At 36.0% G+C, this 27,378-nt stretch overlaps 1 protein-coding gene across 1 annotated transcript in view; it reads right to left on the bottom strand.

The window, feature by feature from the left end:
• The window catches only part of LOC136028528 (titin-like), a 524,102-nt gene that overhangs the window by 180,973 nt on the left and 315,751 nt on the right, over nucleotides 1-27,378 (bottom strand). Inside the window, exons 46-47 of the mRNA XM_065706373.1 lie at nucleotides 14,245-14,380; nucleotides 8,707-8,792 (exon numbers count right to left, since the gene is read on the bottom strand). Of these exons, the coding sequence (XP_065562445.1) occupies nucleotides 8,707-8,792; nucleotides 14,245-14,380 (222 nt within the window). The remainder of the gene's footprint in view (nucleotides 1-8,706; nucleotides 8,793-14,244; nucleotides 14,381-27,378) is intronic.

Here is a 27,378-nt window from a genome sequence, read left to right as displayed (position 1 = left end):
GTATTAATTTTCATGTACCGCAACGTTTTCATTAGATGATTTTTTAGAAAATTTTTTAACGCTTCTTATAAAGACCGTTAAATGATAGTTTTAGTACAAAATAGTGGACAAAACGTATCTTATTAGTTTTGAAATCTAAAATCTAAAGGTGTTTGTTCGTCTTTTGTCATCATCAATTGTATTAATTCGCTAAGGGCTGAATCAAACAGTTCGTGGTAACGAACTGTAGTAAGGAGCGACCCGGCTCAATAGTAATCGAAACTCTAAAAAATGGAATTTTGATACCAATACTACATCAAAAGAATTGCATTTTAATGCTGATTTTAAATATATAAGTTTCATCAAGTTTAGTCTTAACCATCAAAAGTTACGAGCCTGATAAAATTTGCGTTATTTTAGAAAATAGGGGGAAACCCCCCTAAAAGTCATAGAATCTTAACGAAAATCACACCATCAGATTCAGCGTATCAGAGAACCTTACTGCAGAAGTTTCACGCTCCTATCTACAGAAATGTGGAATTTTGTATTTTTTGCCAGAAGGCAGATCACGGATGCGTGTTTATTTGTTTTTTTTTTTTCTTTCTTTTTCTCAGGGGTGATCGTATCGACCCAGTTGTCCTAGAATGTTGCGAGAGGGCTCATTCTAACGCAAATTAAAAGTTCTAGTGCCCTTTTTAAGTGACCAAAAAAATTGGAGGGCACCTAGGCCCCCTCCCACGCTAATTATTTTCCCAAAGTCAACGGATCAAAATTCTGAGATAGCCATTTTATTCAGCGTAGTCGGAAAACCTTATAACTGTGTCTTTGGGGACGAATTACTCCCCCACAGTCCCCGTGGGAGGGGCTACAAGTTACAAACTTTGACCAGTGCTTACATATAGTAATGGTTATTGGGAAGTGTGCAGGCGTTTTCAGTAGGATCTTTTGGTTGGGGGGAGGGGTTGAGAACAGGGGGATAGGCTGGGGGAGCTTTCCATCGAGGAATTTGCCATGGTGGAAGAAAATTTCCAAGAAGGGAGCGCAGGATTTACTAGCATTATTTAAAAAAAAAACAATGAAAAAAGAAATATGAAAAAGTTTTTTTCAGCTGGAAGTAAAGAGCAGCATTATAACTTAAAACGAACAGAAATTATTACCCATATGAGGGGCTCACCTCCTCCTAATACCCCGCTCCTTACGCTAAAGTATTTCTAGTAATTTCAACTATTTATTTTACGGCTTTGGTGATTCAGGGTCATTCTTAATGAATTGGGACAAAATTTAAGCTTTAGTGTAAAGAGCGAGGTATACTAACGAGGTGGCGAACCCCCTCATATATGTAATAAAAACATGAGAATACAAAACTTCTTTACGTAAGCTAATTTATAAGTTACGTATATCTTTTACTAAAAAAAGATTCGTAAAAAATTAAAAGTTCTAGTTGCCTTTATCTTAATTAACCAAAAAATCGGAGGGCAACTAGGCTTCCTACCCCGCTCTTTTTTCTCAAAATCATTCGATCAAAATTATGAGAAAACCATTTAGCAAAAAAAAAAAAATATGCAAATTTCGGTTTAATTATTCCTCTGCGGAGAGCCAAAATCAAAACATGCATTGATTGAAAAACGTTCAGAAATTAAATAAAAAAACAACTTTTTTTTAACTCAAAGTAAGGAGCAAAATTAAAACTTAAAACGAACAGAAATTACTTCGTATATGAAAGGGGCTGCTTCCTCACCAACGCCCCGCTCTTTACGCTAAAGTTTATTACTGTTTTAAAAAGACAAGTTGAGAGAAAGAGTCAAACTTTAGCGAAAAGAGCGGGGCGTTGATGAGGAAGCAGCCCCTTTCATATACGAACTAATTTCTGTTCGTATTAAGTTTTAATTTTGCTCCTTACTTTCAGTTAAAAAAACTTGTTTTTTTATTTAATTATGTTAAAGTGCGAGATGGCTACTTTGGAAATAAGATGGCATCTAATAGAAGATTGTCCTACTAGTATTAGACTCTGGCTTGAGATATTTCATTATGTTATTGTCCAGATGGGGGACATAGCGAAGGAAGGAAAAGTCTGACAGTTGGCAAGAAATATGGTGAGCATGGTGAGGCCAAATCCATGATCCTCCCCCCAACCTCAAATGGAGAATAGTTTTAGAGTGCAGAGGCAACGGGCCTCGAAGGTTTTAATCTCGATCCAGGGATAGTGCCGCCCCCCACCTTAGCAATAATAATAATCAAATTCACTAGACTATCTTCCATTTTTACCATACTCTCCTAGCGCTTCCGCAAATTTTTTTTATTCTAAAATATTCGGCATTCTAGAATGTTTATTTTGTTGAGCTGGGACATATGTTGGCTGCGATAATTCAAGAGGTATTATGTGCTATAACGCTCGGTTTTTGTCTAACCCATCTAACCGTATTTTATTTAGGGTTTCCATGCAACTAAACCCTGGTATAACTTAACCTCGTGCAACTGAGCCTATTTAACTGAAAGCCAACTTAACTATTCCACTATGCAACTCAACCCCGGTTAACTCAATCACATTGAACTCAACTCCAATAAAGCTCAAATCTCATTCAACTCAATTCTGGTGTGACTCAAACCCATTCAACTAAACCCCCATGCAACTCAACCCTCATTCAAATCAAACCCCGTTTAATTTAACCCTCTTTTAACTCGACCCCATTTAAGCTAACCCATGAAAAACTCATCCCCCCTTTTAAATCAAACCTCATAAATTCGACTCCCGTTCAACTAAACTCCATTCAACTCAATCCGCGTGCTATCTTAGCTTCATCTAACTCAACCCTCATGCACCTCAGCCCCTATTTAACCCAACCTTATTTGACTCAACCAACAGTAAAACATATACTCATAGTAAAACTAAATTCCTGAAACCATAAGCAGTTCTTTTTTTAATGTTATAATGAGAGACAACTCAAAATCTTTTTCTGTTTTAATAAAAAAAAAATGACCACACACTTATCAGGGATTTGAGGGATGGCACTCAAGTCCCAGTCTGTGATTTTTTTCTTGGGAGACGCAGTTAAAGGACGGTTCGCTTTCTTCTGATCACTTTCAGGCCTTAAAAAAGGAACTAGAACGTTAAACTTGCAAACAAATGAGCCCTCTTTTTATACTATCTTTTTATACTAAGTCAATCTAAATGTATTGACTACGATTGGAAGGCATAAGTGAGAAAGTATCTAGTCCAAAAATACCATTAAATATATTATCTAAATACAAAAGAAAATCTCAACATTTGCTAATTATGTTTATTTGACTTTTTCACAAAATAAATAATCAACAATGTCAATTTTATATTTTAAAATATATTTGATTTTGACTTCTGAAACCTTTTCAAGGAGGCACACTCGTGCCTCTTTAAAGAGGCGAACCACGACAATGTTAAGCGATCTTCGGTTCCAGTGGTCGCAGAGGGATGGAGAGGGATGCATTTCGTAGCCCGAGCTCCAACTAAGAAACCTGCCAAATTTCATCCCCCTCCGACTTTTCCTTCATGGGGAAAATCTGGCCGAAAGTTTCGACACCCCAACCCCGTCCCCCCTTTAACGTTGTCCGATCGGGCTGAAATTCACAAGTTAAGGTCCCCTAGGGCCCAGGAGCTTATCCGCGAAATTTCAGCTCGATCTGATAACTCCTTCCCTGTTTTCCAGAAACCACGCATAGCCACTTAATGTTCATGTTCTCCTTTTTTTTTTCGCCACGCCTACAGGTCACAGCCGACATCGGATCTGGGTGTACGAAGACTCATTCGACGTGGAATTCTCCGAGTAATTTTGCTTGAAAGTTTCGTCGGAAAATCTTAACCCCCCGATTTTCTAGCTTAGAAAAACCCCATTTCCCCATAAGAGCCCATGTTAAGTTTTTTGTTGTTAAAAGTTACGAATTTCAACATTCAAGTACATCAAAATGATCAGCTCGACATGGTGAGACTGACTGAAAGCTTCAAAAAATTCTGTCTTAATCCGTAAAATTTTTATTTGAGAAAAATGACAAAAACCCTTTTTTTCTGCTACGCCTACAGGTCACAGCCGACATCGGATCTGGGTGTACGAAGACTCATTCGACGCGGAATTCTCCGAGTAATTTTCCTGGAAAGTTTCGTCGGAAAATCTTAACCCCCCGATTTTCTAGCTTAGAAAAACCCATTTCCCCATAAGAGCCCATGTTAATTTTTGAAATTCTTAAAAGTTATTTAAAAGTTATATTTATATAAATGCAGGTATTTCGACTTCAAACATGCCCGGTTAGCTCAGTCGGTAGAGCGTGGGACTTTTAATCCTAAGTTCAAGGGCTCAAGTCCCTTATCGGGCGGTTTTTTTTCACAAAATATGAAAAAACTTCGTTTTCTTAAAGAGTTAAGGAGGCTGCGTCCCAAAGTCGAACCTTAAAACGTACAGGAATTAGGAGAGGCAGTCCTAATTCCTGTACGAGGAGTACAGGAATTATTAAATTACATCCACCATGTATTGTAGAAAAACGTACAGAAATAATATGAAAAAAACTTCGTTTTCTTAAAGAGTTAAAGAGGCTGCGTCCCAAAGTCGAACCTTAAAACGTACGGGAATTAGGAGAGGCAGTTGGGGGGCCGCCGCCCCCCATACAAAAGAGTCTTTAAAAGCGGGTGGTTTGGGGGGCGGCAGCCCCCCAACTGCCTCTCCTAATTCCTGTACGTTTTAAGGTTCGACTTTGGGACGCAGCCTCTTTAAATCTTTAAGAAAACGAAGTCTTTTTCATATTATTAGCTTAAATAATGTGCAGGAAAAGTTAGGCTTTCCCAAAGCGAAATTTATGTTCTATTTCTGCCAACCATCTGAACAAAATTGTGCAACTTTGATTTCAAGGCGAGCACAAAAATAGCTGAATTAAAAAAAAAAATGAAACGAATGGAGGTGATAGTAGAAGAAGCCGTGACAATCCCGGGATTTTGCTGAGGGCAGAAGGGTCCAGGACCGAAGGTCCTTCCTTACCCAGTTGTAACATTACGAGTCTAGTCCAATTTTCAAACTATTAGATTGTGTAACTTATGCTAAACTATATCCAATTATTCATAGCTAGTAAAATAACAATCCATGAAATGTTAATTCAATACGATTCAACCCGCTACATTCACAAAAAGATCATTCAACAAATATTACAAAAAAGCTGACACAATGGCAAATGAGACCTTGTCAAAATATATCCTGATAAAATGTTTTAAAGTGTAAAAAGAAGAACATAGTCATGATCAATATTGTTACAAACAGACAACTTCGTTTTCAAACAGTTCGTGGTAACGAACTGTAGTAAGGAGCGACCCGGCTCAATAGTAACCAAAACTCTAAAAAACGGAATTTTGATACCGAGCGTGAGAATATTTGCCCTATTTTAGAAAATAGGGGGAAACACCGCCTAAAAGTCATAGAATCTTAACAAAAAACACACCATCAGATTCAGTGTATCAGAGAACCCTACTGTAGAAGTTCCAAGCTCCTATCTACAAAAATGCGGAATTTTGTATTTTTTGCCAGAAGACAAATCACGGATGCGTGTTTATTTGTTTGTTTGTTTTTTGTTGTTTTTTTTCTTTTTCCCAGGGGTGATCGTATTGACCCAATGGTCCTAAAATTTTGCAAGAGGGCTCATTCGAACGGAAATGAAAAGTTCTAGTGTCCTTTTTAAATGAACAAAAAATTGGAGGGCACCTAGGGCCCCTCCCACGCTCATTTTTTCCCAAAGTCGTCGGATCGAAATTCTGAGATAGCCGTTTTATTCAGCATAGTCGAAAAACCTTATAACTATGTCTTTTGGGACGACTTACTCCCCCACAGTCCCCGTGGGAGGGGCTGCAAGTTACAAACTTTGACCAGTGTTTCCACATGGTAATGGTTATTGGGAAGTGTACAGACGTTTTCAGACGATTTTTTGGTTGGGAGGAGGGGTTGAAAAGAGGGGGTTATGTGGGGGAAACTTTCCATGGAGGAATTTGCCATGGGGGAAGAAGATTTCCGTGAAGGGGGCGCAGCATTTTCTAGCATTATTTAAAAAACAATGAAAAAATAAATATGAAAATTTTTTTCAAATGAAAGCAAGGAGCAGCATTAAAACTTAAAACGAACAAAAATTATTACGAATATAAGAGGTTCACCTCTTCCTAATACCTCACTCTTTACGCTAAAGTGTTTTTAGTCATTTCAACTATTTATTCTACGGCCTTTGTGATCCAGGGGAAAAAAATTTAAGCTTTTGTGTAAAGAGCGAGGTATTGACGAGTGGGCGAACCCTCTCATATACGTAATAAAAATATAAGAATGTAGAAGTTTGTTACGTAAGCTAATTCGTAAGTTACTTATATCTTTTACTAATGAAAACATTCGTAAAAAATTTAAAGTTCTAGTTGCCTTTTTAAGTACGCAAGAAATTGGAAGGCAGCTGGGCCTCCTCCCCCCTCCTTTTTTCTCTAAATAATTCGATCAAAACTATGGGAAAGCCAATTAGCCAAATAAATAAATATGCAAATTTCGCTTTAATTATTCATCTGCGGAGAGCTGAAATCAAAACATGGATTAACTAAAAAACATTCAGAAATTAAATAAAAAAACTAATTTTTTTTTAACTGAAAGTAAGGAGTGACATTAAAACTTAAAACGAGCAGAAATTACCCCGTATATGAAAGGGACTGTTCGACGCCCTGCTCTTTACGCTAAAGTTTCTACTGTTTCAAAAAGTAGAGTTGAGAGAAAGAGTCAAACTTTAGCGTAAAGAGCAGGGCGTTGAAGAAGGAACAGCCCCTTTCATATACGGGGTAATTTCTGCTCGATTTACGTTTTAATGTCGCTCCTTACTTTCAGTTAAAAAACTTTTTTTTATTTATTTAATTTTGTATAAAAGCCCAATTCATGTAAAGAAATATGCATTAAATCCTCTCTCTTGTGATTTCGACTCCACCTCAGAAATTAATGCAGATCGACCAGATACAGGGGATCGGGAATTTTCCCTTTTTTTAGTGAGAATACAAACAAAAGTTGTATTTTATAATCTAGGGAGGTCTGTTTTATTACAAATATACGAAAAACGTTGGTGGAAATGCCCCACCCCTCCTAGTTTTGAAAAATATCATTTGGTGAATAATCAAATAATGCCTTTCCTCTAGTTTTTGAAAAATAGCTTTTTTTACTTTCAAATTGAAAACGAATGCACGTTCCTCCGTGCATTTTCGTGAATCGGCATCCTGAACAGACCAAAGAGTACGGAAAATTGATAGGAGGGAAAAGCATGGTGCTGCACCAGGGGTTTGTTTGGGGTTATAATACAAATTCTTAGGGTCGCCGTTGAAACTTTAGAAGCAAGTGTCTTTCGAATTTTCCTTTAAACGTTTTATCCCCTAGTACTGCTGAATTGGGCTTTTATTTTATACAAGTAGAGTAACTCTTGCTACACAAAAGAAAGAATATAATTTTTAGGATAGACCTAACCAATCAAGACGATCAAAATAAGAAGTCAAAATTTTTAAAAGAAAGCCGGAGATTGACCGCAAATGCAGCATAGTATAAATTAATTAAATAATCAATTATGACGCCGATTGAATTGAGTAGAAAGAGTCATTATTTACCTCCGTGTGCTGTCATTGGCTAGTGCAGTGGATTTCTCCAGTAAAATGTTTACCTAGTCAAGGAGCCTCATGAAGCTCTATCTCTACTGGACAAAAATGGCGACTGACAACTTAAATTTTATGATCAAACATTACTAAAAAGTCAAACCACCGAAGACCCTCGACAACGCCTGTGAAAAATATTTGTCCAATGAGCCCTCGCCCCCTCTCTATAGATAATAAAAATTATTATATGAAAGACCATTTTTTACATGTTAGCCACCCTTCCTCCCAATGAACGTTTTTCGGAGATTAACATCTTTAAGGGATGATTTATTTGCTATAAAGACTGCAATCTACCGTATTGATTGGAGGCAGTAGCCTCCTTAAGGAATGGATAACGCCGGATATGTAAATATCCTAAGAAATGGATGGAAATCGAACAAAAAAATCCATTTTTCAAACTAAAGTAAAACAACGTCAAAATTAAAACAAACAAAAGTTATTAAATGTATAAGGTGGATTGTCAACCTCCTAGAGCCTTAAATCATTAAGCAAAATTTTTCTTTGTATTGTAGATAATTACAAATACGTTCAACATATAAATTATACTCTCAAGTGCTAAAGCATATATGTTAGATAACATAAGATTATTATCTATATTGGACAATTTCTGCTCATTTTAAGCTTTAATGTCATTCGTTACTTTTTTTGCAATGATATTACTTTTCTCATGTAATTATACATAAGACAGATAGGAAAGTAAAAAAAAAAGTATACGGCACTAGACCCTTAAAGTCCAAACCGGAGTGCTGATCTCCGTTTCAAGCCTTCCAGTCAGAAAGCACAATTGGGGAAGGGATTATCCTGTGTTTTCGCCCATCCTTCTGCTTACATTCCCCAGATTTCTCCAGGTACCTATTTAGACCTGGGTTGACTCTGGCTGAGATTTCACATTCACGCAACTGACCCCCGTCCCAAACCAAATAACCAGCCACACCAGGAATCGAACCCCCGCCCTTCGGGCAAAAGATTCCAAACCTAATGCACCATCCGCTCGGCTAGGACGGCTCCATCAGTTGTATCCTAGACATATACAACTAGTGTAATTTAGAAAAACTTAAACTTACACTTTCAAAGCCGCAGAGTATTCTGACCCAGTCTCGTGTGTTGTTCCTCGGATTGTTACCTTGCATGAAGATTCAGCTTGACCCATCTAAACAGAAAAAAAGTTATAAATGAATAATTTGCTCTCTTTTTCCTATTACCCTTAATAGAATTCATCTAGAGACAGGCATAGCCAAATTTGAAAATATTACTCATCAAGCTTTCTAGTGCTAAATTCTAAGTCTGTCACAGAAAATGTTTAATTTCAGAGCAATGAGCACTTCTTTTTCTCGAAACAAAATTTTTTGAATAATTTTGTTTCGACCAAATAGAGTATCTTAAAATATATTATCTTAAATATAACGGTGGAATATCTTAAAATAATTTAGCGAGCCTTAGCATCGGCTGACCATTGCAACGACAAATAACCCATTAGCAAATCCTCCCAGAAATTTGTGGTTTAACTGTGACATTTCACTGAAAAGACAATTAAATTTTGCATCCCTTTTATCGGCGAGCTTGTCAATCAAAGCGGGTGGCACCACATGGAACTCCCAAAGTGGCCAAGTTGCTCAAACAATCATTCATTTGAGCTGATTCTTAGCGTTTTCTGAACATGAATGAAGGAATTTTTTAAGGGATTGTTGTTTCCTGAGCTTTCAAAAGAATATTTTACCCCGTTTAATCAAAAATAAGATTCACACTTTCTGATGATGTAAGTTGCATGAAAACTGAATATTTCTATCTCCGGAACAGAGCGCAAGAAGTTAAAAAGCTTTTTCTTAGATTTCCAGGCGTTGGCTTTTAGTTTTCTACCATTTTTTCTGATATCCAAACTCTACAAATTAAGGTAAGACCACTCAATCAATTCTAAATAGTCTGGACAAACAAACTAAGAAAGCTTGTAACGGACAAGATAGGGTACCCTTTAAGATACCGCATCCTCTTTACTATCCAAATAAAACGCATATTCTCTTCAGAGTTAGAGGATTTCCAGGAATATATCTCTTTGTGTGACTATAGCAGCCAGTGGCGTTAATTCATGAAAATGTAGGGAAAAGGAATTTATTTTTCAGAATACAGGGGGGGGGCAATTTGGCACTTTTTCCGATCTGTTCAATATAAATACAAAAAAATTGTTTTCGAAAATGTAGGGGGCAAATACCCTCTCCTCCAACTGACACTAATAGCGGCAAGAATTTTATGATAATTTAAAAAAATTTAAGAGAGAAAAACTGGTTTGATTTAAATCAAGCAGTGAACAAAACATACTAAAAACAAACACAGCAAAAAACATTAATCAATACAAAATTCCAAATTTGTCACCTTCAAATCCGGGAGCCTGTATCAACCGTAAAGAAAAAAAAGGGAAAAAACAAAATAATTTAAATCATTAAAAAAACACAAAAACCCAACACATCTATGCAAGAAGTCAATCGTGACTGAAAGGGTTCTAATAGCCAGCCTCTCTCGCTCGAAGTCTCCAGATTTGGACGTATTTCCTTATGATTTACCATATGTCACGTACAATTGACTTATTTTTGGTGTTTTCGAATCCGGGCCTGCTATAGGTAGCCCCCCCCCAAAAAAATGAGTGCATTCTTGGGCGAAAATTATATGAATGAACATAATCATTTTTTGCAACTGAAAATTGTAAATTAATTCAAGTACTGGAGCTAGGAAAAAAATCACCAAAAAAACCAGATACATCAGAGATAATTGAAAATCAAATCTATACTATTAAAACGCCGCTGATCATATCTTTGACGTTTGTAATGGCTGGTATGATACCACTCCAATATTACTCATATCAGCATCTTTCTATTATATATTTAAATAAGAAAAAATGCACACCTATTTGCTTATCAAAATATGATTGTACTAAAACTGACAGCTACCCTAATGCTAGTGTAATGACAGCCCTATTACTCTTTTTTGCAACTGGTGCATTTGCATTTAGTTTTGTTTAATCAAGATATCTTGAAGTCAACCAATGCATGCAATTAAGACGTTTGAGAAGTTGAACTTATTTTATCAGATTTGTAGAGTAACATAACTTAAGATTCATGGGGCTCTCAGTACACCTACTTTAAGACAGCTAATATTTTATTCCTAGTTTACACAAGGGAACTGACCCCAGGCAGCTACCAGCAACGGTGATTTACTAATATGATTTGTAGTGATATAGATTCATAAATAATTCTTGATCACATCACAAGCTTTTTATATATGAAGCCATTTTTATAATGATGCAACCCATGAGAAGTCAAACAAGCCCCACTGGGTGTGCCTAATAGATCAACAAAGGGCAAGTAATCTCCTAGTATAAGCACTGTTGCCATTATTTAAGATTTTTTGTCTTAAGACCTTGGTATGTAGCTATATAGCCCTTTGGGCCACTTACATCTCCCAGAAGATCAAAGGTGCCCTAATTACAATGGTAGAGGGACTAAAAATGCTAGCGAGGGAGCCCATGTTTGGGTAGTGCACCGCCCAAAAATTCGTTCTGTATCCACAACTATTAACTGATTACAGAGACCACCCTGCCATTTCATCATAAATTAAAAAATAATTCAAGGAAATGAGGGCCTGAAGCAACATTTTAAATTCTTTTGTTTGTTTTTATACCCCTGTATGCCATATTATTCAATAGTAAGTTACTTTACTTTTTTTTAGAGTAAATATTGGCTATATGACCGATACATTCATATAAGCCAACGACTTGAACAGGAAAAGCTAATTAAAAATGAAATTGAGATAAGAGAAAATTTTGACATGGGGGTAAAAAATGGGTACTTGTATATTATATAAAACACACTCGAGAAACTATAACTTGGAAATATGCTCCCAAAACGCAGTGTTACACTTCCAAAAATATTACTTCTCGTAAGAGTACAAAGTCATGGTGTGTCCATTGATGCAGTCATTTGTTTTGGACAACAACCCCTTATCCTCGAAAATATAATTATCGGTTCTTCGATCCTCGGCAAATCCCAAATCTTAATTTGAACATTCATGGTGAGACGTTATATTCTATCACTAGTCAAAGCAAAGTAACTGGTGTCCTCGAGAATCGCGTTAATAATGAACTAGGTCAACAATCACGCCAATAATGTCAGCTGACGCCGAAGCTCCCAATTTGATAATTCACAAATGACCTTCAAAATTTTGCTAAGAACTCTATTTTCGTCATATTTAATAGTCCTTCACTTCTCGAGTGTGCTTTATATAACAGAAAAGTACCAAAAAATGTTAAGTAATAAAATTAAAAATGTTAAGTAATAAAAGTAAAAACAGAAAAAAAATGAGAATGCCAGAAAAATCTTGAGAGGGATACATGCCCCAACCCCTGGATCTGGCCCTGTCCTTGCTGTTGACAATTAGTTTGAACTTTTCATTCCGTCTTCTAAATTGAATGATGTGGTTCTATTGAAATAAAATTTAATGCCAAGTTCCTTAGTAGCCTGAATAGTTGGCAATTCGTTATATACAGATATAGCCGAACCAGCAATACAGGAACTACATCTCTAATCATATATGTATTTTTTTGTGAAGTCTCTATGACTGGATTTCCCTTGACTTAAACTCTTAAATCGTGTATGAACTATACGGAATTGAAACATTGGATAAAGCCACCATAAAAGGATGCTTGTAGTGTAAAATAGAATAGGAAAAAAGTTTATTATCAAGCAAACTCTCACAATATAAAAACTGCCAAACTTGTTGCCTTCAGTCAGCTAGCCTACATTTTATTAAAAAAAAAAAAAAAAAGAACATAGGTGAAATGTGAAAACATTGCCTACAGCGACGAGTATTGCCTACAGTTTGAGATGTAGTGTCTCTCAGATTGGTAGCCATAATAAATATATGATGAAAAATTTGGAAAGTAACGCTCTAAACACTAAAAGGTTGTAGACGATCGTTGTATTAGAACAGCTCCAGATACATTTATTTCTCCATCGCGCAGACTTAGAAATCTTAGATAACTTAAGAGTCGTTGCTAATTTCACTCCTATTCCATCCTCTATCTGTTCAAAGCATTCCTCTATACGTCCTCCCAAGAATTTCCATTAATCCTTTCTTACAACCTCTTTCATCTCATTCGGAGATAAGGTGTAATCACCCAATAAGGGTGAGCTTCAGTAATATGTCATCTTTCATGGGAGAAAAAGATGTCCTTGTCGTATCAACATTTCTCTCCTTTTTGTCCTAGAAAGTGGGACCATGGAATCACATTTTTCGTCCTGCTTACTCTTTGGAACAGAGTCAGTCAGACGGGTACCCAAAACAGCATTGACCATTCCTCTGGAGAACATCTAGAAAATCCTCCTCCACCCTCCGAAGCGCCCACGTTTCAGAACCATACTTGACCAACATCTTCACTGTAGCTTCCAATACTCTCATCTTTGTTCATAGACTTTGGTTCCTACTCTTCCGAATTTCTCAATTTGAAAAAAACACCCTGAGCCTTGGCTCCGCTTTAAGCATCTTCATTACACCCACCATCTTTATTAATATTACTACCATGTAAGTAAAACTACCCACTTGATTAATCTTCTCGTTACCCAGCATCACATCTTCTCCGTCATTTGGCGAATCCTTTAAATGTATGAAGATTAATTTTTAAACTTATCCTTGCACCCTGAAATCTCAAAAACCTCTACAACATCATTTATTTTGTTAACATTTTCATACAAGACTATCATCAGCATAATCTAAGTTTTGGAGATTTTTACTTTTCCATTTGATTCCATGCTCTCCCATAGCCTTTCCAGTGTTCCTTGGAAAAAGTCCGTCAAAATAATCAACATAAATGGGTATAGAACACAGGCCTGGTCAGCTACTGATTTTACACTAACCATCAATTGAATGTATTCAAAGGATCATTACATTGATACTTACAGTATCAACGCAATGTATCATTACAGTGCACTGTGCACTATGACCAAAGGATAGTGGCAACAGTGCAGACCATTTTTTTTCCTCTAAAGGATACAATACCAAAAATTATGGACTCTGAAAGCAAAATGTCTAAAAATTTTCTTAGATTTTTGTTAGCCAAAATGTTTGTTTCAGATCAAAATAGAGAATATTTGTCTGGGAAGATACCGGGAAATTTTTTGGGTAGATTGTCCCCTTTTATTATATTTTCTTCTGTAGATAATCCTTAGCTGGTAATTGTAATTTTAATACCATTCATATAATTAGAACCACCATGAACTAGGAAATTTTCTGTCATTTAGTTTTGTTTCAAATTTCAAAATTTAATCCGTTAAAAAATGAAGAAATCATGATACTGAACAAATGTGACAAATGTCAGCATAATAAAGACATGTATGTGAAATTTGCAGCAATAGTTTTGTACTGAGAAAAGTTTTTGAGAAAAAACAGAACTATGTTCTATAAGATGAGTTTTTCCAAGTTATTCAACAATAAATTTTTGACTCCAGAAGAAAAAGCCAAATGATGCTTAGAACTACAAAAAACCCCAGATCTGCCCTTTCAATCAGAAGACCATAAAATACACTGATTATTAGGGATCCTAACGGTTTAATCAATACCTCATTTGTTACAGCGCAAGTATAGGTTCCAGCATCACGTCTTGAAGCATGGGAGACCTCTAGAGTCACTGTGCCGTCTCTATCCAATTTCATAGCATGCTTCCTGCTAGGTCTCAGTCTCAAGCCATCTCTGTGCCTGCAATTAAATATATCTTTAGTTAGTCGTTTGGTGGTGCAGTGGGTTTGATCTCAGCTTGTTTATACGGAACACAACGTTGTTTATACGAAGCCGGCTGTAGCAGCCCACTGCAGCGCCAACACAAGAACCTTAGCAGTCAAGAAACAATGTTAATCTGATACACTCTGATGTTAAGATCACACAGTTTTTCCTACATTGGTGGCAAATTGGTCTTACAATTATTGACTAGGCTTAAATAATTATAACCAAAAGTAGGGAAATAGATTTATACCAACAATTGGTCTCTGAGAGCATCTATGAAGAGTTCTATGGTGATGCAGTGGGTTTGATATCAGCTTGGTCATACTGGACTCAGAGTTTGAACCCAGCTGTTTTAATAATACCAACAATTTGTCTTTGAGAACCTCTGTGCTCTGTGAAGCGTCCAATGTGAAGCAGTGGGTTTGATATCAGGTTGGTAGTAAGAAACCCAGAGTTCAAATCTAGATGTAGCAACACACTTTAGAACCATTTTTAATCACTTAGGGATGGATGGGAAAGCGTAGAGGTATCAAATATCGTTTAATTTCGACAGTGCCAGTTTCTTTATGCTTCGATTTCCTTCATAACAGGATTAGTTACTTAAACCATCAGTTATTTGACGATATATCTCTAGCTGAGGAATCCTGCGGGCAATAATTGCAATCCTTGTTCCAATGGGTAAGGGGTTACAGAAGAAGGAACTATGAGCCCGTGCCACCCTAAAATTTTAAAATTTCGCTGTTTTTCATGTCATTTCTTATACTTACTTTGTAATTCAACCTTTTTGACCATCTTTACAAAGTTTTGTCTTTTACTACGGATTACTGTCTCCCAACATACCATAATAACTGTACTGGAGATTAGTCCCTCAAACGTTATACAAATTCTTAGATGATGTTGTTTTTATAAGATAGACAATCTTCATGGAAAAGGTAAGGGCCAACGACCTTTAACTTATCCCTAGCAATAGTGGTGAAAGTCGTCTCGTCAAAAGTATTGGGATCGAGTTCCAAGTGTGCCGTATTCAAGAACTACATTAAACGTTACTTGCCTCTTAAGGGGATGAGCAGATTGCAGCACATGAATAGACTAATGGAATAAAATTTCCTAATTTATTTAGAAACTTTTCGTCGAACTATTATAACTTAAAATTTGTTGGTAAGAGTTTAGCTTTGCTTGAAAAGAATAAGGTGTTAAATTTACTAATGTTTTCTATAACATTAAAAAATATGTACAGTGTTTTTAAATAGGTATTAATAACATTAATTTAAAGAGAGTGTTTTTACTAATTTTTATTATACGCCTTTGAAGTGGTATAGTTTTAAGGACTCTTATTCCTTTCTTTACTTAAAATTGATCAATATGAAATTCAAAAACAAATAAAATTCAGGGTCAAGCTTTTTTCTTTATTAGTTTTTTTCGTTCTACAAGTCCCTGTCTAGTGACTATTCTACAGACAGAAGCCACTCTGCAAGCATAATTGCAGTTTACTGATAAATGATTTGCTGTCGTTCATTTTGCAATTAAATTAAAAGGAAACGAGTTTTTTTTCAACTGAAAGTAAGGAGCAACATTAAAACTTACAACAAACAGAAATTATTACATATGATCTCTCCTCAATGCCTCGCTCTTTACATTGAAGTTTTTTTTTTACTTTTGAAAAAGACTATCAAATTGATTAAAGATCCCTTGTGTTTCAAGAGTCATTGTTAAATAATTGGAATAAAAAGTCACATTTTAACGAGGGGGCGACCCCCTCATATACATAATATTTTCTATTCGTTTTAAGTTTTAATGTTGCTCCTTACTTTCACTTGGAAAAACTTTTTTTATTCAATTTTTGATCGCTTTTTAAATAATATCGAAAAATCCAGCCCTGCCCTCCATGAAAGATCCATTCCCTACAAAAATTCCTCTTATATACCCTTCCTCCCCCGCCAGAAAATAGCCAATATAGTCGTTAACAATAGGTAAAGTTGATAGCTTCTATCCTTCCCAAGGAGGCTGTGGGGGGATCAAATCAACCTCAAACATATATCTTTATGATCTGTCGACTATGCTGAGCAAGACTGCTACATCAAGATTTTTATCCGGAGACTTTGAGAAAAAATGGACGAGGGAACAGACTAGCTGCCTTCAGCATTTTGGACGCTTAAAAAATTATTGAAACTCTGGATTTGCCACCAAAAGAGCCCCCTCCCGATCTTTTAGTATAACTGGTTCGATACGATCACCCTGGGGAAAAAGTAAATAAAAATGCATCCGTGATTTTGCTTCTAAATAAAGATCTCTAATATGATAAATCTGATGTTTTGATTTTCATTCAGATCACTGGATGTTTTAGGGAGTTCCCTCCTTTTCCAAATTTTCTCAGGGCTAATTTTCTCAGGCTGGTAACTTTCGATGGGTAACATTAAATTTGATGACTTTTATACATTCTGAATAAGCATCAAAATTCAATCTTTTGACGTATCCATTGTTACCAAGACTCGGTTTCTTAGTGTTGGTCACTACTGAGCCGCATCGCTCCTTACTTCAAGTTCATTACCACGAACTCTTTGGCAATCAGAACACTGTTTATTTATAATCCACAACTCTCCCCGCTCTTTACGCTAAAGTTTTTTATTGTTTAAAAAAGTAAATTTGCGAGAAAGAGTCAAATTTTAGCGTAAGGAGCGGTGGAGAGGACAGCTCCTTTCATATACAGAATAATTACTGTTCGTTTTAAGTTAGTGGCTCCTTACTTTCAGTTAAGAAAACTTGTTGTTCTTATTTTATTTCTGAACGTTTTTGAACTAATGCAGGGTTTGATTTTGGCTCACCATGCATGAATGACTAAAAAAAAAAATTCATATCAATTTAACTTTTTTGGCTAAATGGTTTTCTTAAAGTTTTGATCGGACGTTTTTTGAGAAAAATGGGCCGGAGATGGGACCTAGTTTCCCTCCAATTGTTTTGGTTACTTAAAAAGGCCACTAGAACTTTTAATTTTATTTGCGAACGTTTTTATTAGTAATAAATATACATAATATACGACTTAATTTACGGAACGAACTTCTATATTCATATAATTTATTACGTGTATGAGGGGGTTTTCTCCCTCGTCAATACCTCACTATTTACACTTAAGATCAAATTTTGTTCCAATTCTTTACGAATGACCTATTAGAATAATGACCTATTAGAATTAATTAGAATAAATAGCTCTTTTGAGATTACTGAAGATACTTTAGCGTTAAGAGCGAGGTATTGAGGAGGGGAAAAGCCTCTCATATACGTAATAATTTCTGTTTATTTTAAGTGTTAATGTTGCTCCTTACTTTCAGTTCAAGAAACTTTTTTAATTTATTTATTTTCTCATTGTCTTTTTTAATAATGCTGGAAAATCCAGCGACCTTTCATGGACATTGTCTTCTCCCATGGATTCCTCCATGGAAATATCCTTCCATGTAACCCCCTCCCCCACCACCAGAAAAAATTCCCCTGAAAACGCCTGTATACTTCCTAATAATCAATGCTATATGTAAACAATGGGCAAAGTTCATAACTTGCAGCCCTTCTCCCACGGACTGTGTTGGATTAAGTCGCCCTAAAAGACATAGCTATTAGATTTTTCGACTATGCTGAACAAAATGGCTATCTCAAAATTTTGATCGGAAGAATTTGAGAAAAATGGACGAGGAAACGGACTAGCTGCCCTTCAATATTTTGGTCACTTAAAAAAGGCCACATATGAAATTACTCCGTAAATGAAAGAGGTTTTTCCTCTTTAATGCCCCGGTCTTTACGCTAAAGGTTTTTACTGTTTTAAGAGGTAGAGTTAAGAGAAAGAGTCAAACATTAGCGTAAAGAGCGAGGCGTTGAAGAGGAAAAACCTCTTTCATATACGGAGCAATTTCATATAAGGAAGTATGCAAATATTGTCTTTTCGTCAGTTGTACATCCCCCTCATCATGCCCTGAAAATTTCCACTTAATATTCTTAAGCCATTCATAAAATTAAAAATCTTTATTTCGATCTGAATGTTTCTATTTCTCATAATATCAGAAAAAAAACGTTATAACCGAGATTACCGAAAAAAAATGAATTTAATTCAAAGAAGATGTCTGCAGTATACTGATATGCTGCAGCATTGAACTAGCTCTCAAAGGGATTACAACTATTTGAACTTTTGAATAGTTTGAACTTGATTCCTTAGTCATGAATTAATTCAGTTACTACAGAAATTGTGCAATCTGATGCTTGAATTTATCACACAATCAGATTTTTGGCGTTTTAAATTGAAAAAATTAGATACGATAGCCAAGTGTGGTGTGTAGAGAAAATTGGATATAATTTGCCTGCGCGTTAATTACACTTTTTAGTGTAGAGAAGGATTAGCAGTTGGGCCGACCTTGCACAGTTGGACTGAGTGTTCACTTGGATACGTTAGTGAGGCTCGGCCCTCACGGAAAGATAAGTTTCTTTCACTTTATAATCTTTCATTTATTAGGCATGAATCCTGCGAACATTAAAATCAGAGATTTATTCCTAGCCAAATTTGCGGGCTTTCTCCTCTGGCCAATTCGAATCCTAAAGGTAATGACGACGAATACCGGAGACTGCAAATTTGCTGTTTTTTTTGCTACGGCGAAAAACACGTTTTTTGCTATGGCAAAAAAAGGGGCTGTTCCCTCTTCAACGCCCTGCTCTTTGCGCTAAAGTTTGACTCTTTCTCTCAACTCTAATTTTTAGAACAGTAAAAACGTTAGTGTAAAGAGTAGGGCGTTGAAGAGGGAATAACCCCTTTCATATTCGGGGTAATTTCTGTTCGTTTTAAGTTTTAATGTTGCTCCTTACTTTCAGTTAAAAAAAACTTGTTTAGGTTTTTTAGTTAATCCATGTTTTGATTTCGGCTCTCCGCAGATGAATAATTAAAGCGGAATTTGCATATTTATTTATTTGGCTAAATGGCTTTCCCATAGTTTTGATCGAATGATTTTGAGAAAAAAGGAGGGGGGAGGCCCAGTTGCCCTCCAATTTTTTGGGTACTTAAAAGGCAACTAGAACTTTTAGTTTTTTACGAACGTTTCCATTAGTAAAAGATATATGTAACTTACGAATTAGCTTACGTAACAAACTTCTGTATTCATACATTTTTATTATGTATATGAGAGGGTTCACCCACTCGTCAATACCTCGCTCTTTACACTAAAGCTTAAATTTTGTCCCCTGAATCACAAAGGCCATAGAATAAATAGTTCAGATTCTAAAAATGCTTTAGCGTAAAGACTGAGATATTAAGAGGAGGTGAACCCCTTATATGCGTCATATTTTCTGTTCGTTTTAATTTTTAATGCTACTCCTTACTTTCAGTTGAAGAAACTTGCATATTTATTTTTTCATTGTTTTTTTAAATAATGCTAGAAAATGCTGCGCCCCCTTTATGGAAATCTTCTTCCCCCATGACAAATTCCTCCATGGAAAGTATCCCCCACATACCCCCCTTTTCTCAACCCTCCTCCCAACCAAAAAATCCCCCTGAAAACGTCTGCACACTCCCCAAAAACCATTACTATATGCAAACACTGGTCAAAATTTGTAACTTGCAGCCCCTCCCACGGGGACTATGGGGGAGTAAGTCGTCCCCAAAGACATAGTTATAAGGTTTTTCGACTGTGTTGAATATAATGGCTATCTCAGAATTTTGATCCGACGACTTCGGAAAAAAACGAGCGTTGGAGGGGGCCTAGGTGCCCTCCAATTTATTTGGTCACTTAAAAAGGGCACTAGAGCTTTTCATTTCCGTTCGAATGAGCCCACTCACAAAATTATAGGACCACTGGGTCGATACGATCACCTTTGGAAAAAAACAACAAATAATCACGTATCCGTGATTTGTCTTCTGGCAAAAAATATAAAATTCCACATTTTTGTAGATAGGAGCTTGGAACTTGTACAGTAAGGTTCTCTGATACGTTGAATCTGATGGCGTGATTTTCTTTAAGATTCTATGACTATTAGGGGGTGTTTCCCCCTATTTTCTAAAATAGTTCAAATTCTTGTCAGGCTCATAACTTCTGATGGGTAGGATTAAACTTGATGAAACTTATACATTTGAAATCAGCATTAAAATGCGATTCTTTTGATGTAGCTATTGGTATCAAAATTCCGTTTTTTAAGAGTTTTGGTTACTATTGAGCCGGGTCGCTTCTTACTACAGTTCGTTACCACGAACTGTTTGACTACAGACATTATTCCTCCTTTATTAGGTCGCAGCTACTGCCACACCCACGAAAGGGCCGGAGCCTACAAGAGGGGTCTTCTAAAAAAAAGAAAGCTAAAGTGTTCCTTTTTCTAAAAAGGCCTTTTTGATCATAAAGCGTCAAAGAAAGCAACTGGAGAATCCCTTTTGTGATCCCGAGACCTACTAATTTTGGTGTTACTGCGAATGGTTCCAGTCAACTACAACAGATGGTGCCCTTATCTGCAGAGCTTGAACGAGGCAGCTGCCACAAGGCGTCAGCTACCTACCCTTTCGAAGGATGAACATTAGATTAATGGCCATATCCGTTCTCTCAAGTGGTTCTTGTCTATTATATTAGTAAGCCACCGTTACGATTAATAATTATTTATTTGTCAAGATTAGCAACATACCCTCAAGAAATCAATTGCTGTAAATTTCGCCATAAATATATTGTACTTTTTATTGCATCTTTGTATCTTGCAGAGTTTGAACCCCTCCCCTTAAATTATTTGTCCGACTCGTAAAAACGTAACAACATGTATATAAACAAATTTGTGATGAATTTTTCAAAGTTTTTTGAATCCATCCCCCGAAAAAATAATTTTCTTCAAATTGTAAGTAAAAAATAGGCTTTTAATAATGTTTTATTTGTCATTTTTTTCTGCGGCTACTGAATTTATTCATTATCGATAATTGTATTTAAATAGTTTTTGTTTGCCAGCGTGATCTAGTGCATGACGCTTTTAGTATACATGCCACACCCAACTTGTGTGTAAATGAAATACATTTGCACCTTAAAATATTCATACACTTGGTTCAACAAAATCCAATGAATTTTTTAGCAGAATTTGCTAATAAAATGCAATTAAAGATAATTTTCTGGAATTATCGTATTCATAAATTTTGTCATGCAAAATAGTGCATTTTTATAGGAACTGGGCGGACAGTCGGAACAGCGGGGATTTAAAAGTGTTAGATGATTTAAATTTAAATTTGCCTGTTTTTGGGCTTTTTAAATTCACCCCTCCCTCTCCAATGGATTTATCAGTCATCTTTTTTATTCCTGCAGCCCCACTTGGCAGCGGCTGAGAGTTTCAAGATTAACTATTTATTTAGAACGGCCAAAGCAACAGCCAGACTAAAACAGCCTAGAGCACCAAGCTCTTTGACTAATCAGCAGCAAGGGTGCTGATAAGCACCTTTGCCTTCAGAAGCCCACAGATCTACAATGTTTTGGCAAAGATTTTTTCAGGGGTATTTTCACTGAAAATTATTTTTTTGGCATTTCCGCTGAAAAAAAACGGAAAAAAATTACCCCTGGATATCAAAAAATAGGCTTCACCCTATTAAATGTTCCTAACTTGACTTTACTGAGAAAGGTAGACTTGCTTCATACCTTATTGAATTCATAATCATGAAAGCAAATTAATTCTGAATGATAAGAAGGCTTGAAGTAGAGGCCTTTGCTCCAAGCCACCTATCTCGTACTTATATTCATCATACGTACATTTTGGTCTTCTGTTGATTTATGGTAATTCAGGGAAAACATAAATATAATTGCCAAACGATTGAATCCTAAATCTTTTTCCGTTTTGCACTGAGGAAGGTTGAGCAGGAGGTCCAGCCAAAATCTTCCAGTATTCTTCTTTTTTCACTAGCAGTGACTTATTAGTTTTTATTTGTTGTTCTGCGTGTCCTTGTTCAGTCATTTTCCGCTCAAGTTAGGATTCAAGAGATCTTTAAGTAAGTAGTTACAAATAATTACAAGTGAAAGCTACAGTGATGGCAGCGGTCAAGTATGGTTCTGAAGCCTAAGCGCTTCGAAAAATAGAGGAGGATTTGCTAGATGCTTTCCAGAGAAATTGTCTACGGAGCTGTCCGAAAATTACGGGTCAATCCCGCTTTCTAGGCCTATAATGAGAGAAAGGTTGAGGTGGCTAAGACACTTTTTGCGGCTGAAAGATGATGATTACCTGAAATAGCCCTTGTTGGGCCACTGTCTAAGGCCAAAATAAAAACAGGTTTGCCCCGAATGGGATGGGAGGATGTCATAAAAAAGAATTAAGAAATTGTCTACGGATTGTTTTGGGTACCGTATCTCAACAGTAAGCGGTAAGCTGTAAATTGTGGGTCAATCCCGCTTTCTTGGCCTATAATGAGAGAAAGGTTGAGGTGGCTAGGGCGCTTTTTGCGGCTGAAAGATGATGATTACCTGAAATAGCCCTTGGTGGTCCACTGTCTAAGGCCAAAATAAAAACAGGTTTGCCTCGAATGGGATGGGAGGATGTCATAAAAAAGAATTAAGAAATTGTCTACGGATTGTTTTGGGTACCGTATCTCAACAGCAAGCGGTAAGCTGTAAATTGTGGGTCAATCCCGCTTTCTAGGCGTATAATGAGAGAAAGGTTGAGGTGGCTAGTATACTTTTTGCGGGTGAAAGAAAGATGATGATTACCCGAAATAACCACAGCCTAAGGCCAGACGAAAAGCAGGTCATACCTGAATGAAATGGGAGGATGTCATAAGAAAAGAATCAAGAAATTGTCTACGGATTGTTCTGGGTACCGTATCTCAACAATAAGCTGTAAGCTGACCATATCTCAAACAGTAAACTGTAAAAAATTGTGGGTAAATCCCGCTGTCTAGGCCTATAATGAGAGAAAGGTTGAGGCGGCTAGGACACTTTTTGCGGCTGAAAGATGATGATTACCTGAAATAGCCCTTGTTGGGCCACTGTCTAAGGCCAAAATAAAAACAGGTTTGCCCCGAATGGGATGGGAGGATGTCATAAAAAAGAATTAAGAAATTGTCAACGGATTGTTTTGGGTACCGTATCTCAACAGTAAGCGGTAAGCTGTAAATTGTGGGTCAATCCCGCTTTTTAGGCCTATAATGAGAGAAAGGTTGAGGTGGCTAGTATACTTTTTGCGGGTGAAAGATGATGATTACCCGAAATAACCATTGTCTAAGGCCAAACGAAAAGCAGGTCATACCTGAATGAAATGGGAGGATGTCATAAGAAAAGAATCAAGAAATTGTCCACGGATTGTTCTGGGTACCGTATCTCAACAATAAGCTGTAAGCTGACCATATCTCAAACAGTAAGCTGCACGAAAATTGTGGGTAAATCCCGCTGTCTAGGCCTATAATGAGAGAAAGGTTGAGGTGACTAGGATACTTTTTGCAGATGAAACATGATGATTACCTGGAATAGCCCTTGTTAGGCCACTGTCTAAAGTCAAACGAAAAGTAGGTCACCTCCAAATGGGGCGGGAGGATGTCATAAGAAAAGAATTAAGGGAAATATGAATTTCTTGGGAGGGTGTAAAGAGGGAGGGTTTGAATAGATTAGGATGGAGGATGAGCATTAGTAGCTGTTTTTGCCTCAGGTGGCTTGGTGCTGCAGTGAGTTGTTGTTTGTAGTAGTAGTCGTAATTAAAATTATGAGGCCACAATTATACCATGAACCTACTATAGGAAAATATAAGATGTAGTGAACTTTTTCACAATGGTTTCCAATTGATCCACTATCCACAGGACTCTGGAGCTAATTGATTGAAGGGCGAATATTCCAATTGTGAAACCCTAAGTAAGTAATTCAAAATTACGTTTGAAATTCACCAGACTTCATGTTTTAGCACTTTGAAGTCACAACTTACAACTAAGAGGCTGAAATAACCAATTGAGTATCTGGATGCCAAAACATAGAATGCAGAAGACGTGGATTCAAAGGAGGCTTCCATTTTCTACCCCAGTTTGCATTAGGGGATTTCTGAGCTTACTTTATTAAAAAATTAAGGCCAATATTAGAATACAAACAGTACAAAAGTAATTTCTGGTTAGTTGGACCAATTCACAAGAAAATAAAGGAGGGAGCCGCAGGGGCGAATCCAGTATTTTCTTTAGGGGGCGCATAATAGGTTACTACTTTAAAATTGCGAACAAAGAAATACCCAGACTTTAATGGGAACCTTGACAATTTTTGTCGTAGGTAGGTAGTGGAAATGGTCGTAAGTTTAATCTAAAATCGGGTGAGAGTTAAAGTTTTAATAAATCTGCTGAAATTAAAACGGTATAAAAATATTGATAGAAAAAATAGCAAGTTATAAAAACCGTCCCACCATAAAAAAAAGCTGTTCACCATCTATAAAAATATGATATTTAATATTTTCTGCATAATTTTTTGCCTTAGCACTTCTGACCGATATAGCGATGAGTTAAGCTTTTTATTGTCAGAAAAAAATTGGTCTTGAACCATCTTTAGGGGTCACACACTCTTTGTGACAATTTATATGGGTCAAATCATTTAGTACGTCATCTAACTGTATGGCATCGCTTAGTAACTATAATAGCAATGATGAGTTGGAAATGAGGATAAAGATACAACTTGCATATTCATAAAAGATATTTTAAACGTTAAATACTTGTTTTTTAGGGGTGTAACAAGAAAACAGAACGAAGAGATAGAAATACATAGAAGACACTTAAAACGAGGGTTTTAAGTAGAGGCAATAAAGCATTAACTAATCACTGTTTCTTTTTTTTTAAATGACGTTTTAATAAACAGTGTCAGCTTTGACATAAACGTTAAATACTTGTTCTCTTAGGGGTGTAACAAGAAAACAGACAAAGAGATAGAAATACATAGAAGACATTTAAAACGAGGGTTTTAAGTAGATGCAATAAAGCATTAATTAATCACTGTTTCTTTTTAAAATAACGTTTTAATAAACAGTGTCAGCTTTGAAAAAATCTCAAAACTTTACTAATCAAAATTTTTACTTTTCATAACAACATAGCGCATCTTTCCACTTTTTTAAAGTTCAATATATTTCGCTCAAGTTACAGAATTCACATTTTATAAGAAAAAGTCTATTTGTGTATTTCCACAACCGCCGTATCTATTTGTTACACAGTCGATGTCTACCTCAATATTTCGGTGAATGTTTATAATGGTGAGTCCTGTCAGTTTAGAGCTCTTCGTTAGTATTTCCTCTTCTATTAATCTTAAAGTATTCGAATGAAGACCAAAATCGTCAGAAAAATATGAACTTTAATAAAGATGCGTGTAGGTATGTGCTTCAAACTAATCATATGAGTCAAAATACTCCCTAAAAACAAATAATTACGAGTTTGCTATTTTTGTTTTTAATAGGTATAGATTGGTGATCTAAACCCTCAGGGTTTTAAACTGTGGTAGATTTCTAATTAATTCTTTTTTATCTTGTGATTTTCTGGTATTCAATTCAAAGTATAAATCTCGATATGTCTGTTGAGCACAAAAATAGAAATTTGAAATTTGACTCAGATTTAGCATAAAGTAAGAGAATTAAAACAATAATACTCCTTTTCATCCAACCGAAATTCTTTAGTAGTAATATTAACAAGGACTTTTCACCAACATTACTTTTTATCGGCAATTTTTCAAGTATATCCATATTTTTATCCAAAATTAAAATTGCAAATTTAAACGTATGATAGGACTAATCAACCTATAATTACTGACTTACGCATTTTGAAAGCAATTAACCAGGGATTTAAGGTACCGGTACCTCAAATTATATCTTGGTTAGGCCTGGGTATGATTAGAAAAATAATCCGAAATTAAATAAGATAAGAGTTTTCCTACAGAAAACAAAGAACAGATTTTAATAGAATATTCTTTGTATGAAGGGGGTTGTCTGCTCTTTAGCTCCTTACTCTTTACTGTGAAGTTTGTTTTCATCCCAATTTTTAAGAAAATTTTTAAATGGAAAAAAAAGATTTTTTCAAAGTACTAAAAAACTTTTGTTTAATGAACTAAGTGTTGAGAAGGGGGCAGTCCCCCTTATATACAAAGTAATTACATTTTTTTTAAAGTTTAAACTTGCACCTTACTTTAGTTGAAAAACCGTTTCTATTTGTTTAATTACATTTCATTAAACTGTAAGGTTTTACGAATACAACACTTTTGGTAGCGCAGAAAAAAACAATCAATATTTCAATGATCTCTGTTTGGATTTTGATAGATAATGTAACAGTACGTGGCAAGGAACTGTAAGTAAGGAGTGAACCGGCTCAATAGCAACCGAAACTGTAAAAAACCGAATTCTGATACGAATAGATACATCAATTATCATTCTTATTCCAAATGCATGTTTCATTAAGTTTATGTTCTCACGCATCAAAAGCTTCGAGCATGAGAAAATTTGTCTGATTTTGGAAGAAAGGGGAAAGATCCCCTAGAAGTCATAGAATTTTAATGAAAAACATTTCATTCAAGGTCAAATTTGCAACAGTGAGGACTTTTGTAGTTTTTGCCAGAAGAAAGATCACGGATGCGTGTTTATTTATTTTTTTTTCCCAGGGATAATTGTATCGACCCAGTGGGCCTACAACGTAGGAAGAGGGCTTATTCTCACGGAAATAAAGTGTTATTTGAAGTGAACAAAAAACTGGATGGTAACTAGGCCCCCTCCCATGCCATTTTGTCCCAAAATTGTCCTACCAAAATTTGGAGATAATTTTTTTGTTCATCATAGTTGAAAAGCCCCATAACTATGTTTTTAGAGGTAAAATGACCCCCACAGAGAAAAAGTTTTTAAGTTATAAATTTGCAAGTTGTTTTATTTGTTATTGTGAAGTATACATATATTCTCTGGGTGGGGATGGGAGGGCAAATTTTCTGTTGGGAGAATTTTCCATGGAGAGAGAACTTTCCTGGAGGTGAACTTTATAGGGGAAATTTTTAACTGGGTGAATTTACCAG

This window comes from Artemia franciscana, chromosome 6 (assembly GCF_032884065.1).
Source record: "Artemia franciscana chromosome 6, ASM3288406v1, whole genome shotgun sequence".
Taxonomy (NCBI): domain Eukaryota; kingdom Metazoa; phylum Arthropoda; class Branchiopoda; order Anostraca; family Artemiidae; genus Artemia; species Artemia franciscana.
This window is presented reverse-complemented; position numbering and strand designations above follow the sequence as displayed.